Source organism: Pavona decussata, unplaced genomic scaffold (assembly GCF_977016875.1).
Source record: "Pavona decussata unplaced genomic scaffold, jaPavDecu1.1 SCAFFOLD_383, whole genome shotgun sequence".
In the NCBI taxonomy this organism is placed as follows: domain Eukaryota; kingdom Metazoa; phylum Cnidaria; class Anthozoa; order Scleractinia; family Agariciidae; genus Pavona; species Pavona decussata.
Window position 1 is genome coordinate 193,329 of NW_028145756.1, and position 19,165 is coordinate 212,493.

The following is a 19,165-nucleotide window of genomic DNA, read 5'->3' on the forward strand; positions in this document are numbered from 1 at the left end:
TTGGTTATATGTTCACCTTAACAAAACACCTATTGACACGAACGAATATTTTCTATAAATGAACGCAAAAGGTGTATTTCTGTTTCTGCTGACCTTGCCTCCTCTTCCTCTTCCTCCTCCTCCTCCTCCTTCTCTTACTCCGCCTCCTCCTCCTCCTCGGGGAAAACCTCCACCACCACCAATACCACCTCCTCCTCCTCCTCCTCCTCCTCCTCCTCCTCCTCCTCCTCCTCCCCCTCTTCCTCAATTCTATTGTTTTTCCTCCTCCTGAGGAGGAGGAGGAGGAGGAGGAGGGGGAGGAGGTGGAGGAGGTGGAGGAGGTGGAGGAGGTGGACGAGGAGGAGGAGGAGGAGGAAGAGGAGACAAGGTCAGCAAAAACAGAAATACACCTTTTGCGTTCATTTATAGAAAATATTCGTTCGTGTCAATAGGTGTTTTGTTAAGGTGAACATATAACCAAAAATAAACTTTAGTTACGCGAAAGAAACCTCCAAGAACGACATTTGCATATGTATTAACATTCAAAAGCATCAACAGGGCTCCTTTTGGCATTCATTTCCAGAAATTGCATCAACGCCAATAGGCTACCAATTGAATCATTGGAAAATCATTTTTCTAGAAAATAAACTCATTAACGGATAAGTACTAACAATCTATTGCATCTTTACACAACCATTTCAATGAGGGTAACATTTTTTTAGTGCAAAAAGACAAGCACAAGTGTCATCATAACATTCAACTATTTGAAAAGAAAATTGAAATTCGCTGTTTGAATTATCCTTAATATTCTTGCCGCCAATTAGACATCGTGGTAAAAAAGTTTACAGATAACGATATCGCTGTCCACATTAAGTTGCCGTAATGGAACCAATATATTCCCTTAAAAAAGCAACAATTAAATCTGACATAAACCGTTCTGAGGTATAGGAACAGATGACTTTTATAAACATACGAAAGCAAACTCGGCGATTCGGATATAGAGTTGAGAGTTACCTTAATTCCTTCAAAATCTCTGGTAGTTAAACAATTTTATATTTTTTTTATTCTCTATTTAAAGGCAATGAAGTTCTTTTTGGTCTCTCAAGAAATGTGCGTTGTTTAATAGCAAGCATTTAGTAGTCGCGTGTTTTGATTGTGTTTTAATTGATTATTTCTATGAACTTAAGCTGTCTATTGTTTATGATAAGTTAATTGGCTTTTTCCGTAAAGTTTTTATGCAAATGTAGGTTTTGGTTTAAGTCACTGCTTCTGCATAATTAGTGGCTAACGGACCGTGAAGAGAGGTTGCACAAGAGCTTATATCTCTGATCTGAAACCAAAAGCGCATTGACCCTAGCTTGTTAACGTAAGTAAAGGTGGACAGTCATCAACATCAAACATAATTGACTCTATTAAGATATACACATTGTGAAATCTCTGTGTGTGTTTTAACACGCAGAATTTAGGAGCAAGGAATTTATGAACCGGTACATTCTTAGTCCGAGCGCTGAAATAAACAAAGACAACAAAAGACTGTATTAACTCTTTAATCCTCAACAAAGCTCAACCTGAAACGAATCGTTTTTTTAGTCATTAGTCGGGAAAGGTGCTTAGTTAATTTAGGCGAGAAATACACACGACAAATATTTTTCATTATTTCCGAGTTTTCGGGAAAAGTCAGGTTATATAGGGTGTCAGAAAAGGCCAATCACAGGCCAGAAAGGCCATAACCAAGCCTGAAAGACCAAAACCACGCCAAAACGGCCAAAAGGAGACAAACTGGCCATTATTAGTTATGTGTCTTTATTTTACCTAGACACACGCGTGGGTGTCGCGCGTATTTGAGTTTTGTTTTTTCTAAAAAGACTTCCGAATGCAGATTCTTTAGCTTAGAAAATTGTAGATCCTAGAGCTTGCGAGTGGCCAAAGGGCTTTCGCCTTCCGTGGAGCAAAAGTCTACAATAATTTATCGAAGCGTATCAGAGACACGGGAAAACTTAGCTTTTTTAAAAAAAAGACTTTTTTGAGAATCTTTTCAATTCATAGTTTTTTCATTATAGTATTTTTTTTTCTTTCTCTCTATGTTACCATCCAAATGTAGAGTTTTAATTATTTTTATTTTTATTTTCACGTATGGCGGAAGGGCCTCCAAAGAGGAGCTATACAATAAAGCATTTATGTATGTACTATATGACATCATGTATCCAAAAATAAGTTCAAAAACCTGTCAAACCGGTAGTTTCGCCCATGACTGCCATAAGTTAAAAATAGAGCACGACATCATTGATAAACCTGTCAAACCAGTTTATAACCTGTTGGTAAGGCTAACATAAAATATGACGTCATCCTATAATGAGTGAGCAAGACAATAGGCGGTGACGTCATCCGCGTTAATGTATGCCACCACAGATTAATGAGAAACCACCTCGAAAATCCGGACTAAAACATCCCCCCTAGACTACTAGTATCGAGATGTAAAGGATGTAAATGAATGTGAGAAGACAGAGAAAAGACGGGCGGGATGGCATGACTGCGAAACTACAAGAGTAACAGTCAGAGAGAACAGCCTGGGGGGAGAATGGCACAGCCTTATAAGTTTCCTGGAACGAGGAAAATTATGGTGACTTTGCCTCAATTTTCACCCATTTTAGATTAGGCGATAGAGTCTTTTGAGCATTCTTTCTTTTACTTGTATTTTATGCGTCAAAAGACATATACACATATATACAGAAATACTGAATTTAATGAAGACAGAAAGAAAACTTATTTTAACAAGTATTCTGATTCTCAAGAGATCTGAAATGGTTGAACAAAGGGTCTATAATGCGAAATAAAACACCACAGAAATTCTGTTACATTTAGTACATAGATTTTCCCAGGTTGCGGATATATCGGAAGAATGCCTGAGGTTTAAACATTTTCCGAAAAATCGACAGTTGGCTAAAAAGGAAGCTTCAAGGTCAACTTTGTAACTTTAAGGACAATATTTCAGGCGAATGCAATATCATTCATCCCATTGATCAGCAAGCCTAAAAGTTTTATTTATATACAATCATGTGATTAATTCAGGAGATGCACAAAAATTCTGCAATAGCAGACAAAACTCCTAGTGATGGTCTGGGCATGCTTGTCGGTAAACAAATACAAGGTGACTTGTTTGCTCGATATAACTATAACATAATTAGAGTATGGACCTAAATATACGTTGCTTCTTTGTTTTCTCTGTCAGAAAAGGTTGGGTGAGAGATTTCAAATCAGAAATTAAAGGGGAAGTATCATGAAGTTTTTGACCTCTTTTCTTCAAAATGTTAAAATAAGACCTTCACTTTGCTAGAAAATAATTCTAGAACAACGATAGGAAAGAAATCAACTAAATGCTTGACAGGGACAACTTTTACTCTGTTCTAGCGCAGGTTAGAAACAAAAATACAGTTTTACTGCACTGGGGTGATTATTTATAAAAAAAAAAAAAAAAAAAAAAAACTAGACAATTATTTTTTATGTTTCTGTTGTCAGACAAACATTTTTGGGTTTTGAAATGACATCAAATTCTCGCGATACTTCCCCTTTAATTATCGATATACTGTGACTCTTTTTTTAAAACTTACAGTGATTCTAATACAGGCAACTTCTGAAAAACGTGACCCGGTAAGTATTCGATCTGATTATGACTCAATTGTCTGAAAGTGAAAGGGTAAATATTTTATAGTCAGAGAGCGTTAATAAATGATTCACTTTGCTTGGGTGAAAGCGACTTAAGACTAGCTTCTCTTTGTTAAGGTTACCGGATACCTTCGCGGGTGTCCTTCGCGAAAAAACATTTTTGCGCGCTGTCTTAAATGCAACAACCATAAACTATACATTAGTACAAAGCTAATGAAATGTATTACCCGGTATAGGTATTCTTGCTTTGATTTTTTTTTAGCCGTTAGGAGAGTGCGTTCCAAAGGCCCAAAACGACTGATGTCTCTTTGAGTGAATTTATCGGATATGGAATTCGACTGCAGAATCAAAACTACTGCATCATATTACTCACAAGGCATTAATCTTCAAAACTCTCTGAGGCTTTTTCAATATTCCTATTGGTTGCTTCGTAATTTTACTGTCAATTTCGATGATCAAAAACTCACGGATACGTTCTACGACGAAGGCCATTGCGCGAGATCAATTTTACAAAACGAAAATCCCTCACACAGATTTTTTGCTCGGTGTCTTGGAAATCTTTGGACCAGAGTTTAAGGCAATCCGTCAAATCCTTGAACCGTATTACTTACTTTAAAGAAAGAACACTCGCGTAAAAACAAAGTAGGTTTTTTTCCGTTTCTAAAGGTTTACAAACATTTCACCCCCTTGCTGCGCCATATTTCAACACTTTGGATGCCGCCTACGTCGAAAGCCAATAGAATTACAGGAGACCTACTGCTGAGTCTTCTGAGATTACTGGTATCGCGCCGGTGAAAAAAGTTGAGTGCGTGACTACAGTTCTGTTACCAGTTAGAATTTCTCGGATTTCCTAGCGAAATGCCGGGCAGAAAAAATTCTTAGAAGAAAAGGAAAGCTGCAGTGGCCTCGACGGTAACCCCCATCGATCCGAAAGAACAGCTGCAGGCAGAAGTACGGTCACTGGAGTACGTTGAAGACTATTTTTTATACCATTATCCATGCGAATAAATTGCCGTCGCAGGCTTGCAGTTCAATGTCCGAGTTTTTCTTCTTTTGTAAGTTTGATGGAGATATTTTCACCCGCAACCTGGAGGCCAGCATTAAGTGCAATAAGTGGGGAGGGAAAGGGTCTCATATAACTCGATATATCAATTATTGTTCCTGGGCTTATGTGCTACGCGCTTGTGTGGTTTCGGCTAGAGTTTTTCGCCATCCTTCATCGGAAACTTTCTTCTTCTTGATAGATGAGTTAATCGTTTGTCTCACGATTGAGTCACAAAGATGTGGATCGCGACGTTTCGACCGCTATACTGCTGGTCTTCATCAGGCAATGGTGTCGACTGATTGCGTGACAGTATAAGTAGCACCTTGGTTTGTGTTGATTGGTGCGTTTCTATCCTCTCTTAGGCTGTTGTTGATAGGAGGATTTCGATCCTCGTCGTTCAGACTAGAAATTGTTCCCTCGGCCGTCCGCCTTGGTACCGATCGGCTGCTGTGTTGTTTGATCGTGGGCATCCACGCTTCCGGAATTTCAATGCCATTATCCCCATTGATGTTGTCAGGGTGAAGTCTAATGTGAATAGCCTCCAAATCCAAATGGGTTATTAACTTATCCTCCAGGTCCTTAAGCGACGCTGAGGTATCTTTACTACAGAAAGGGTTAAATTTTGCTGTAACACCTACAAGCATCCCAGCCACTGAGATAGTTGCTAAGGTTGAATCTGCAATGAGACGACTTGACGCAGAACAGGCAGACACTGTCAGGGGAAACGTAAACTCTATCTCCAGAAGGCTAAGCCTCCTGAACCTAATATCACCAGGGAGATGAAACAAGCTCTCAAAGGTTTAAAAGAGGATAAGAACATTATGATTCTCCCAGCAGACAAAGGTCGTGCCAGTGTAGTGCTAGACAAAAACACCTATGACGATAAACTGAAAACACTGATTGAGAAGGGTCCATACCGACTTCTTAATGAAGACCCAACGGACCGTTTGAGCCGAAAGTTGACTGAAAAGCTTCTGAACCTGAAGCGAGGTGGGCACCTGAGAGAGTCCGTATATAATAAGATCAGGCCCAAACATAAGCAACCACTTAGAATCTATGGCCTTCCTAAGATACACAAGGTAAATACACCACTGAGACCTATAGTTTCTTGTGTGAACACCTTTGCTTATAATCTGTCTTCCTACCTAGCCGATGTGTTATCCCCCTTAAGAGGGAAATCAGAGTATACAGTTGTAAGACTCAGCTCATTTCGTGTCCACTATCAACGGTGAGAGGGTACTAGAGAGCGAGATCATGTTGTCTTTTGACGTAGAATCACTGTTCACAAACGTACCTCTCGAAGGCGCCGTGCAAGCCGCGTTACGGAAACTAGAGGCTGACCCGTGTCTTGCTAACCGCAAGACTTTAACACCTGCACAGATTGCGGACCTCTTGGATTTCGTTCTAAGATCCACATACTTCCAGTATGATGGATTAATTTATGAACAACAAGAGGGAGCAGCCATGGGTAGCCCAGTATCCGCTGTCATAGCTAACCTCTACATGGAGGATTTTGAAGAACAAGCTTTGACTTCTACGCCTTGTATGCCTAAGATTTGGAAACGCTATGTGGATGACACCTTTACCATCTTGAGTCGAGACAAAGTTGACATTTTCTTGCAACACCTCAATAGTCAACAACCAACGATCCGCTTCACTATGGAAACTGAGACCAACAACACCATACCCTTTCTTGACACGTTGGTAACTAGAGATTCGGATGGCTACCTCTCTACCAGTGTTTACAGAAAGCCTACACACACTGACCAATACCTAGCGTATGATTCACACCACCCGCAATCTGTAAAATGCGGTATTGTCAAGTGCCTGTACGATAGATCGAAACACCTCATAACTAAACCATCAGTTATCTCGCAAGAAAAGAAACGCCTCTCATCAGTTCTTGTTTCTAACGGTTATCCGTTTTCGCTTGTGAAAAACATTACGAAAACAAAGAAACAAACAGCCACAAAAGAACCTGCGCCTGAAATTAAATCTACTGCGGTGCTACCATACGTCAAAGGGTTATCAGAGGCTCTTCGCCGTTGCCTGCAACAGCAAGGAAAACGGACAGTTTTCAGATCAGACACAACACTTAGATCACACCTAGTACGACCTAAGGGCAGTTTCGACCCTGCAAAACAAGACGGAGTAGTCTACAAGATTCCCTGTGAGTGTGGCAAGGTCTATATTGGAGAGACGGGAAGATCTATGCATGAAAGGATTAAGGAACACGATAGAGACATACGGCTTGCTCGAACCCAATCCTCCGCCGTTTCAGAACACAGCAATGCGACGGGCCACTATCCGCTCTGGGATGAGGTTAAGTTTATTGACGGAGACCCACATTGGTACACCCGTAGGATTAAAGAGGCTATTCACATTAGACTTCACCCTGACAACATCAATGGGGATAATGGAATTGAAATTCCGGAAGCGTGGATGTCAATGATCAAACAACACAGCAGCCGATCGGTACCAAGGCGGACGGCCGAGGGAACAATTTCTAGTCGGAACGACGAGGATCGAAATCCTCCAATCAACAACAGCCTAAGAGAGGATCGAAACGCACCAATCAACACAAACCAAGGTGCTACTTATACTGTCACGCAATCAGTCGACACCATCGCCTGATGAAGACCAGGAGTATAGCGGTCAAAACGTCGCGATCCACATCTTTGTGACTCAATCGTAAGACAAACGACTAACTCATCTATCATTTTAAACCACGATGACAAACACCTTTCATAATATTTCTTCTTCTTTTTCTTTGGACCAGTTTTCTTCTTAGTTATCAACCACGGACTCTTTTCTTTCTTTCTTTTTTCCCATACACGATACGCCAAACGAACACAAGCGGAAACTCGGTGTGAATAAATCACAAGTTGAAAACCGGTATCAAAAGGAAGAAAGGCGACATGAAATGAACGACTCCGGATGTTTTACCGCGAAAAACATTACGGGAAGCCCTGACGCTGACACGTTTTAATTGGCTTATAGCACTCTGGCGGGTGATAGAACTTCATTTGAAAATACTTTCTTGTTGGTAATTTGCGCACGCCTCAAGGTTTGTAATATTTTTCTTTTTTTCTGAAAATGAAGCGAGACTAGTAATGTTTAATTTGGCCTAAAAATGTTTTTGGCAAAAAACGACTCTCGAAGGTATCCGGTAACCTTAACGGCTTACTGGGACTCGGAGTATTAGTCATTCTGTAAACAAACTGACAACTGCCCTACTAAATTCATCCTTAGTTTGGGGTGACAAGCATAATGTCACTTTAATGTCTAGCCTACAAGTTTTGCAAAATAAGGCAGCTAAAATTATTTTAGATCGCCCGCTGTATTCATCTGTGTCGCATGCATTAGCGACTCTGAAGTGGATACCTTTAGCAAAAAAGGCGTTTCCAGCGAAGATGTGTGCATGTATACAAATGTCTTAATAGACCTATAAACCATTAATTGATCAAAGTTTGGTAACACAGCAACAGCAACATCATTACAATGCAAGAAATAAAGTCAATCTTAGACACCCCAGCGTTAAGAGAAATTGGGGAAAACAAGAACTGCATGTCATGCTGTAAATGACTATAATTCACTTAGCCAGGTAATACGAGGATCTGCTAATATTAATGCATTCAAGCGACATGTTTTTTTTAATTTCTTAATATAATTTATGTATTTATTTATACATCTTTCTTTGTTTTCTTTTAATTTTATGTATACATTGTAGTCTTATTCTTTGAGTTCCTTTTCGAAAACGACTTTTTGTGAAAAATTTTATCATTATTATTATTATTATTATTATTATTATTATTAAAAATTACTAAGACAATGTACGTAATGAACTTCTTGCATTAAAATAAGACCTTTTAGGAATTGGATTTCAGTTGCGACCTGCCTTTCAATGCAGTTTAAAGTACACTTAGGATAGATCAATCGAAGACGAAAATAGTAGATATTTACCGTACTTACAAAGTAATCACGTGTTTTAGGCCAAAATCCGCAAGTCGTGATATATCTTTGATTTGGTTGCATCCCAATAACCTAAAACAAATGACATTGCAAGCTTATAAACAATGCTTCCCAAAGAAACGGAAAATACATTACTACAGATATCTGAAACTCTTCCTATAATATTGCAAAATAACGAAAAGATTCTAGCATAGGTCCTGAATTCAATTATGGTTTAGCTTTTGGATACCAAATAACATTTTCCAACATGAAAAAAAAATAATAATGGACGAAAAAACATTTTAAAATTAACACAAAAATAGCGTCACAGGAAAAACAGAAAGAAGCAAGAACGTCATTATCCTTTAAAGCATGCTGATAGGCGTGCATTTGAAAGATCTTAAAAGATCTTTCAAATATCATGTCGACATCAATCTAACTCTCTTTATGCTCGCGTTCTCGGAATTAAATACATTAGACTTTTTTGATGTTTTTTTTTTTGCTTAAAGTGAACAATACTTGGTAAATACCGAAAATATGCTGATTGGAAGCTATCAAAACAATGCCTTGGTGGTTAGGACAGAATGAATGAGCATTAATTCTGGTAACTCACAAGCGGTACAGGGAAGTAGGACCTGAAAGATCGGGTAGGGATTGTAATTGGTTTTCTTTCAATATCCTGGAATAAAACCAAACAATAAAATGTTACTGGCTATATGTTATTCTGAAAGAAACAATAATCTACCTTGTTTTCCTTCGCAAAAAAATGTCGCCTTAAGTTTTTCTTAGTTGGGAACGATAGGATGTATTTGTGACAGCGTGATACTTTGTTTGTGTATTAAGTTACTGCTTAAGAGGGAATGTCTACTAAGACCGAGCGAAATCATGAAAAAAGTGGCACATGATAAAAAAATCAAAAAGTCTGCATATTCCACTTTGCTGTTTATTATGAGCGTGTCATCTCAGAAAAAGGCTTGCAGATTTGCTAGTTTTACCCAATAGTTTTTTCAACACAACATGTCGTCCTTACCGCTTAGATGAAAAAGACCTGGTCGAAGAAATAGGAAAAGAGACCCCACTTGAACGGACAAAGACTCTTACTGACGGCAAAAAAAGAATGAGGTGAACATAATAACTCATTCAGCCGCCGCCCACGCCTCGTTATCCCTGTTACGCACTCAGAATGGAGAGTATAGAGTACCACGGGAAAAGGAGAGATCCCTTTATCACGCTTTCTGCAGCGATAAAAGGCTCTGTGCTGGAAACACGACTGAGCAGTTGCCAGAAAATTCTCGATTGCCTGCAGCACAGTTCCTACAAATCCTCCAAAGGATGCTAGACAAAGGCTTTGACTCTTCCATATAAACTAACCGTTCTGGTTGAATAATGAATGTTTCAATAATCTGTAGAAACATCTTTTTTATCTAGTGTGAAGGTTTGCTAGTGATTTCATTAAGCATTCTTCTAGAGGGAGACGTAACAGCGTACCGGTTTGCTTATTTCGTTACTTTCATTACTGTTTGCGTGACACTCGCCCTGACTTAGGCGACCGTTAAGTTTTTGTGTTTCAGACCTTATTTGCATAGAGCCGCCACATTAGTTTTCACTGTTCCTGACCGATTTGTCGAAGTGCATTCCGTTCTCAGCGCGTTTCATTAATTATGATCGAAACATTTACTCTTATTCCTCGCTAATCCGATATGTTGATCTACGTAGAAGGATTGTGAGATTGTCTGGGCGGATAGGGGGCAAGCCAGGAACAGTGTCTTCTGTTGGCTTTTCTTAGGAAAGCGTAACTTTCTCTAAATTCTGCCTGTATCTCAAAACGGCGTTTCACTCACAGTTGACTGACAGTTGAATGGTATCCAAATTAAACAGAGTCGATTGAAGTTTGAAGTGTTTTGTGGCTTTTCTTGTTATTATTATTATTATTATTATTATTATTATTATTATTATTATTATTATTATTATTATTATTATTATTATTATGAAAGGACATGCAAATATTCGTTAAAAACATTGAGACCATAATCTTATTTCTTAGTTTTTCTTATTTGTCTCGGTAGCCTTCCGTTTGATGTTGGTTTTTATTTCTTTTTTTTTTAAAGATTTTTAACTTTGTATATATCTTTGATCGATCAACGTCTTTGAAAAAGTTTTTGTATGGATATTCTGAGTATGAACTGCAGAATTATGAATCGTTTTTCTTTTTTTTTTTTTTCGTTACCAATATTTTTAATCACCTATCTGTATTTGTTGCTTGTTTTTCTATTAATAAAGTATTATTATTATTATTATTATTATTATTATTATTACAAAGTATAATAATAACTGAGTGGCAAATTTATCTCAATATACATTATCTAAAGTAATATAGATGCCGACACTTACACTTCCTTGAGATTTTTGAAAGGCACAAATGTTCTTTCAGCGATCGTAAGGATTCTATTGAAATGCAGGTCCCTGTTGAAAAGAAAAAAAGAAAAATTATATTCCATATTACCCTCTATTTTACCTTTTTGGCAGTGAAATAGCAAACAGTAAAACTGGTTGGCAAATTTTGTGTTAAAATGTTTCAAATATTTTCCTTATATAGCTGTCTGTCGACTAAAAACTTCAAGCCTACGCAACAAAACCAGAACGCAATATGGGATTTTATAAAACAATCTCAAAATTAGGCCGGTGCCGTGCAATAGAGACAACAAGATATGGATAAATTGTTGCCACTTGGAGGGGCATTGTCATGGCGATTTCTCTGCATTGTGTTCAAAACTGCTCAAATGTTTGCAAAGCCTTTTGTCTAGCATAAAATTCCTCTTGTAGCACTGGGAGGAAGTTATTTAAAGCGGCTGTCCGTAACAATAAAACACATCGTGGCAATTTTTTAATTACTTAATTTTTTAAGTATTTTAATTTTAGATAGGCTAGGATATAACTAAAACCACTGTATAGTTTTCTCGGTGAAATATCCTTTTATTTCAAAGAAAAGTTCAAATAACGAAAAATACGTTAAAATCGCCATTAGAGGCGGTAAATTATTACACAGGTCTGAGAGCCTCGCGTACAAAAACAAATTATTCTACCGTCTTTAAATAAAAACACTTAAATCTTTCATTAAAAAATCTAAATGTGTTTTAGAACGATTTTAAAAAATATTGCGTTATTCTGTATATGCTGTCGCGGATTATTTTTGTTCGTTGTGTGACATTTACCTTAGCGTTACAAGTATTGAAGATTTTCTTAGAGCACGTGGGCAGATCACGCAGTTGACACATGTGATCACGTGAACATTGAACATGCTGTATTTTTGTTGAAAGGAAATTTCTATTTTGTACGGAGTGTGGCTTTAGAGTTCGGTTTTTAAACCCGTTCGCTTGCTGGAAATCTGTATTTTTATGGAACATTGAAGAACAGCAATAACTTGATGACAAGTATTCCTCAGAGCCGGATGTGATCGACATGCCGGGAAAATTGGCCAAGAATAAGAAGATTTGCGAAGCACACAAAGAACATATGAAGAAAGTGCTTCTAACCATAAACGAAGCTCTGTGTGAATTTGATGGTTCTGTGGCTGTCGCAAAGGATAAGGTTACACGGATTATTCGTTAAAAAGCACTGGATGAGTCAATTCTGGCGGCAGTAGAGGTACCAAACTACGTAATTGAAGTAGAAGAAGCGGAGGAATTTCACGCCCAAATCCCTGCCATTCTGGCCTAACTACAACGATGCCAAACTAGCGAAAGCGAATCTAATGAACCGCTCCGGAGTGCTCCAGGTGTTTCAACTCCATCTGATAATGCGAAATTTCCGAAATTGCACATTGAGAAGTTTACAAATTATCGGTTAATGTAAAGAAAACGACTTATCTCATTTTCAAACCTTGGCAGAAGAAATGTAACCACTACGTTTTCTTCTCCCTTGGTGGGCAACTTTTAACACGAACCAACGCTACTAAATTTCTCGGGGTACATATTGATGAGCACCTTACTTGGAAAGATCATATCAGCTATCTATGTAAACAGATCTCTAAATCAATTGGAATGTTATTCAGGTCACGCTTCTATCTATCCTCAAAAACTAAACTTACTTTGTACTACTCGCTAATTTATCCATTTTTTACCTATTGTAATTTTGCATGGTCGTCTAAATACATAACTAACTTAAATAGAATTTATTGTTTGCAAAAGCGGGCTGTGCGAGCTATTACCAATTCAGACTATAGAGCACATTCTGCTCCTTTATTCTTCAAATTAAAAATTTTAGACATTTATCAAATCAATACGTTTCTAATAGCGAAATTTATGTACTGTTATCATAACAACCTTTTGCCTCCTTTGTTTTTCAACTTGTTTTTGACAAACAGTCAAATTCATTGCTATAGCATCAGAACTGCCAACAACTATCGCGTGCATCATTGCCAAACTAATCTGAAAAAAATCATAATTCTTTACCAAGGGCCAAAGAACTGGAATTCCCTTCCTGTTACAATCACTTCTCTGACAAGTTTTCCCAACTTTAGGTATAAACTGCTAGAGTTTTTAATAAAATAATCACACTGAATTGGCAAAGCCGCACACTTGTTGCGCAAACTATATAAGCATATATTTTTTAGGTACGAGGTAGCCTCAACTATAAGCCTGGTGGTTTCTAGAGGTCACCTCGCCATACATTTACCACTCAATAAATTGTAAATTTACTAGAAAGAAAGGCAAATCAACTTCAAACGTAACTACTTAATACTGGCGATCCGAAAGAATGACAGTCCTTTTGGGACGTGTTTAATTCAGCCTTACACACAAACAAGGCGCTCAAGAATGTCAACGAAACTTAACTACATGAGGAGCTTGCTTGAAGGTACAGCTTTATCGGCTATAACTGGACTGGCATTGACACAGTCTAATTACGCGAATGCTGTTGATATCTTGAAGCAGAGGTGTGGAAACAAACAGCTTATAATCAGTTCCCACGTGGAAGCGCTTTTGAAGTTGAAACCAGTGACGGCGTTGGCAGACATAAAGGGCTTGTGCGCTGTGCTCGATGAGGTGGAAATCCAAGTGAGAGGTTTACAGGCCCTTGGAATCGATTCGGATCAATATGGTGCTTTGTGAATACTGATTTTTATGGAAAAATTACCGGTAGAGTTACGTTTGATAGAAGTCGACAACACAAGGAGGACTGGAAGCTCGACTTCGACTTCAGTCCGTAAAATTCGAAGTGGAAGCTCGTGAGGGCTGTAATATTCACCCATCTGCTGAAAAATCGCCTGTTAAGAAGCCGTACACAACTGGGAGTGCACTACTGAGTGGAAATCGAGCGGAGCTTAACTGTTTGTTTTGCAAGGCGTAACGTTGTGGTTTTAATGTAAGCTACTCGCAAGACATTGTTGAAACGTTGAAGGTTCGCCGAGCGAGAAAGAGAGCACAGACATAAATAACGCGCAGTTTAATATATGCAAGTTGGCGAATGCCACGCAGGACATACATTGGCACGTGCTAATTAGCAAGATAAACATCGACACATCTTCCCTTGACAAAAAAAGAGGAAAAAAAAAACAACAACAACAACAACAAACAAAAACAAAGAAAAAAAGTCATAAAGTCATTGATAATTCTCCGCCAGAAGAATTAGAGTCGTCAAACGTAAACAAAGTCCTCTCTGGTCCTTATATACGAATCAGTCATGACATAAAAAAATCCTTAAAACGTTCAGGAGGTCTTCTCTGTCTTGCTGATCTCCTACTCGGCAGGACAACATCCTCAGCTTCAGAAGATGGCGCCGTGACTCAGTTATTAGACGTGGCGTTGACGATTCGACAACAGGAGAAGGCGTTACTGGTCCAGAAAAAAGGGGCAGGAAGGCAGTAGCCGGCGGTGTGACGGCAACCCGTTCAAATTCAGCAACTGGTTCTTCAAAAGCTTGCGCATTCAGTGGTTCCCCAGTGCGCCATATGTCTTTGCAATTTCGACGGCAAACCACTCCATCGATTACAACATCGTATGATCTGGGGGCAACTTCCCTGAGACATTCAGCTGGTTTCCAGGTTCCAGCAGGTGAACGAACACGGGCAGTCTCGCCAGGTTTTAAAGGTAAAATGGAGCGTTTTCCACGGTTGTAGTACCAGCGCTGCCGCTCTTTCCGGGCCGCAGGTTCATAATCATCATTGGCAAGGCCAAATCCAGGGGTCAGAAGAGTTCTGAGAGTCGGCAACAAAGTCTTACAGCGGCGGCCCAAAAGATGCTGGGCGGGACTCGAATCCATGCCCTCACTCGGGGTGTTCCACCAATCCAAGAGTGCTTGGAATTCGCTGACACCAGCTGCACGGCATTTCGCAAAGAGGCGTTCAACGTTGCGTACGGCGTTCTCGGCCTTGCCATTGCTTTGAGGATAACGGGGACTCGAAGTAACGTCCTCAAAGTTCCACTGGTCTGCCAATTTGGCAAACACAGACGAAGCAAAACATGGCCCATTGTCCGTAACCAAGGTATCCGGCACTCCAAAGCGGCTAAATATAGCCATCACATCTCTGATCACGGACTTAGAGGTTTCAGAAGAGAGGGAATTAACCTCTATAAAGTTGCTAAAATAGTCGACGACCACCAACAGCACTCGACCAGAGTGGAAACAGATATCCGCAGCAACCCTGGCCCAAGGACGAGGTGGGACTTCGTGCTGATGTAACGGTTCTCTTAGTTGCGAGTCACGGTGCGTAAGGCAGATATCGCACTGGCCAACGACATCCTTCATTTGAGCACTCATTCATTGCCAGAACATACACTCGCGAAGACGGCGAAGGCAGCTTCCAACGCCAATATGACTCGAGAGAGCCAGAGACATAAACTCCTTTCGGAGTGAACTGGGAACAAAGAGACGAGATCCGCGAAAGACCAGTTTTCCTTGAACGATCAGCTCACTACGAAACTGGAAGAAAGGACGCAAAACAGGTTTGCACTCGCAAATGTCACTGGGCCAGCATTGTAGAATGACTTGTCGAAGATCAATACAAACTGGATCACGGGCTGATTCTTCCTGAATTCGACCCAGCCGAGACAGAGAGACCCGCAAGTTCTCAATATGGTCTAAGAGTTCCAGAGACTTCACCTCCTCTGAAGGCAACGTTTTTTTGAGATACGCACGTTCTAGCGTATCCGCGATGTACATAAGGGGACTTCTCTTGTACCTGACTTCGAGATTGTAGCGCTGAAGTCGTAATAGCATGCGCTGAAGCCTTGCCGGTGCGTCTCAGAGACTCTTCTTGAAGATTTCTTTTAGAGGTTTGTGGTCAGTTTCCACATGCACAACATCACGCCCAAAGATATACTTTTCGAACTTCTCGCATTCAAACACAATAGCCAGGAGCTCCTTCTCAATTTGTGTGTACCTGGTCTCCCGTTTGGGTAAGAGCCCTAGATGCGAAACTCACTGGCTGCTGAAGCTGAAGCAAAGCGGCTCCCAGCCCAGTCTCAGAGCGTCACACTGGAGAGAAACCTCATCTTGCACGCTATAATAACGTAGAACCGGGGCTTGGGTGACGGAAGTCTAGATATCACTCCATGCTTTCTCCTGGGTTTCAGATCAAACCCATTCAGCGTTCATACAGGCCAGCTGAAAGCGGGTGGGTCATATCAGAAAGGCGGGGCAGGAATTTAGCCAAGTACTGAACGGTTCCTTTGAAACGCAGAAAACTCTTCACGTCAGTGGGGCGTGGCATCTCAAGAATAGCTTTCACTTTTCCAGGATAAATTTTTAGACCAGACTTTTAGCGTAATGGCCTATCAGAGGGACTTCTTCCAAGCACAGTTGAAGGTTTTCCACAACAAGCTTGACGCCACGTTCAGAACATCGTTGAAGAAAAGCAACAAGGGTCTTGTTGTGATCACGAATAGCTTCCTCAAGCGTGTCCCCAAAACCAGCAACTATGAAATCATCCGCCACAACCTCAGTACCGCTAAGTCCCTCAATCAGTTCGTGCATGCGCCGTTGGAAGACTTCGGGGGCAGAACGTACTTCAAAAGGCATCCTGCACCAGCGATAGCGCCCAAAAGGACTGTGAAACGTAGTCAGGTAAGAAGACTCCTCGTCTAAATTGACGTGCCGAAAACCAGTCTTTGCATCGAGGAGTGAGAATTCTTTAGCGCCATGAAGGCGAGTAGCAATTTCCTCTATAGTAGGCATAAGGGTAGTTCTCCCGAAGAATTGCCTTATTGAGATCCTTTGGGTCCAGGCATATTCTAATTTTACCATTCTTCTTCGGAACGGCTAACATGGATGAGATCCAGGGCGTTAGAGTTGTGACTAGTTTAATGACTCCGGAGCTATGTAGTTCTTTACGGCTCTCCTTGATCTTATTGCGAAGCGCGACTTGACCTCGACGGGGAGCGTGTTGAATTGGCCTTGCTAAATCGCTAAGTAGGATGTGGTACTCGCACTCGAGCAGACCAAGGCCTTCGTCGAAAACATCGGGAAACATCTTTATGACCTGCTCTTTGGAAGGTGGCCTGGAGCTAGACATCACGTCTTGGACAGAAAAAACTTGACTGCCACTAGTATCAGGCCGACGAATAGCGTCAGAATCCTTACTTTCAACCACACCCATTTCTTCACCGGCCGATTTGCCCAAAATGGGACGACAGCGTTTGCTTTCCACGAGACGACACAGCAACCGACATGTGAATGATCCTCTCCAAACTTGGATCCTCACAGTTCCTGACATCGGAATATTTCCACCATCATACGATACAGTGGACGACTTTGCTGGGTTAACCTGCTTGAGGTAAAAATCACCGCTTGCCTTCTGTAAATGTGCACAGGTAAGACGTCACAACGTGCTCCGGTATCAATCTCAAACCGTATGAAGTTTCCACTTGAGACCTTCAGCGTCACCAGGTTCGAGTCACAACTCTGGGCTAACACCTTGAAGACTTGGAAAACTGGGAGCTCTTCGTCCTCCTCGACCAGTGACACTCTCTTTGAGGCAGAAGAAGTAGGGCATTTCTTAGCAATGTGGTTCTCTCTTCCGCACTTTATGCACTTTTTGCCTTACGCAGGGCAAGCCTCGCGGTTACTCTCGTGTTTTCTCCCGCAAAATCTGCAAGGGTAGCGAAGTTGATTTGCGGGAGGCAGTTTATCAGAAGACTTCTCTTCGGCAGACTTCTCGTTGTCCTTAATTAGATGAATGTTGGGTGCATTGAGCCCGCTCACCTCCTTAATCTGTGCTTGAGAGATCTCTGATGCGCGACAAAAATCCAGCGTCTTTGCGAGACTGAGTTCGGGTTCACGCAAAAGCCTTTCTCTGACTTTAGTGTCAGTCATGCTAAATATAATCCTGTCTCTAATGATGTCATCGGGTGTAATAACATCAAAGGCACACTTATCTGCAATCTGACGAAGAGCAGTCACATAACGTAGGACTGCGTTGCTCTATTGCTATTTATTAGCCATTTATACCAGAAATGCAAAATTTGGAGTCAATAATTTGCGTGAAGATAAAACAAAACAAAGCATTAGGCATGACCTTTGTTTTTATTATTATTTTTTTTTTTAATACGATCTATTGTATTAACACAGAATTGAAAGAACTAGCTAAAAGATGTGGTGGTTTTCATTAGTTAGTATTTATATCGTTTTGTAAAATCTATCCCCAACCCCAGCCAATGCTCCTAAAAACCAAGCCGGCAAGCATGTCCAATACACCCAATCTGAGTCGAATAGACAGTAAGCGAAGACGATTCGACTCACCGGAAGTCAGGTCGTGAATAAATGCTTCGCAAGGCCGCTATAGTTTGCCCTTGCAGTCGACCCGTCTTACCGGAAGTCGATTCGCTAGCAGGCTATGAGAGAGGGCTGAAAATGTTGACGATTCGACTCGAATCGATCGATTCGTTTGCCCTTGCAGTCGACCCGTCTTATCGGAAGTCGATTCGCTTGCGGGCTACGAGAAAGGAATTATACATCAACCTTCCTCGTTCTTAAAGCGTTTGCGCGAGAAAGAGCGTGTACACGAGAAAGGAAATATACATCAACCTTGCTCGTTCTTAAAGCGTTTGCGCGAGAAAGAGCGTGGACACGAGAAAGGAAATATACATCAACCTTGCTCGTTCTTAAAGCGTTTGCGCGAGAAAGAGCGTGGACACGAGAAAGGAAATATACATCAACCTTGCTCGTTCTTAAAGCGTTTGCGCGAGAAAGAGCGTGTACACGAGAAAGGAAATATACATCAACCTTGCTTGTTCTTAAAGCGTTTGCGCGAGAAAGAGCGTGGACACGAGAAAGGAAATATACATCAACCTTGCTTGTTCTTAAAGCGTTTGCGCGAGAAAGAGCGTGTACACGAGAAAGAAAATATACATCAACCTTCCTCGTTCTTGAAGCGTTTGCGCGAGAAAGAGCGTGGTCACGAGAAAGCAAATATACATCAACCTTCCTCGTTCTTAAAGCGTTTGCGCGAAAAAAGGAAATATATATGAACATCCCAGAGAGAGCGAATATAGATGAACCTCCCTCAGAAAGGAAATATACATGAATATTCCT

The 19,165-nt window shown here is 40.6% G+C and overlaps 1 protein-coding gene and 1 pseudogene across 1 annotated transcript in view; one reads left to right on the forward strand and one right to left on the reverse strand.

Annotated features, from left to right (window-relative positions):
* The window catches only part of LOC146451822 (uncharacterized), a 137,997-nt gene that overhangs the window by 56,468 nt on the left and 62,364 nt on the right, over nucleotides 1-19,165 (reverse strand). Inside the window, exons 9-12 of the mRNA XM_085098578.1 lie at nucleotides 11,030-11,101; nucleotides 9,252-9,317; nucleotides 8,660-8,731; nucleotides 3,588-3,659 (exon numbers count right to left, since the gene is read on the reverse strand). Coding sequence (XP_084954704.1) covers nucleotides 3,588-3,659; nucleotides 8,660-8,731; nucleotides 9,252-9,317; nucleotides 11,030-11,101 — 282 coding nt within the window. The remainder of the gene's footprint in view (nucleotides 1-3,587; nucleotides 3,660-8,659; nucleotides 8,732-9,251; nucleotides 9,318-11,029; nucleotides 11,102-19,165) is intronic.
* LOC146451826 (uncharacterized) lies at nucleotides 4,357-8,268 on the forward strand (annotated as a pseudogene).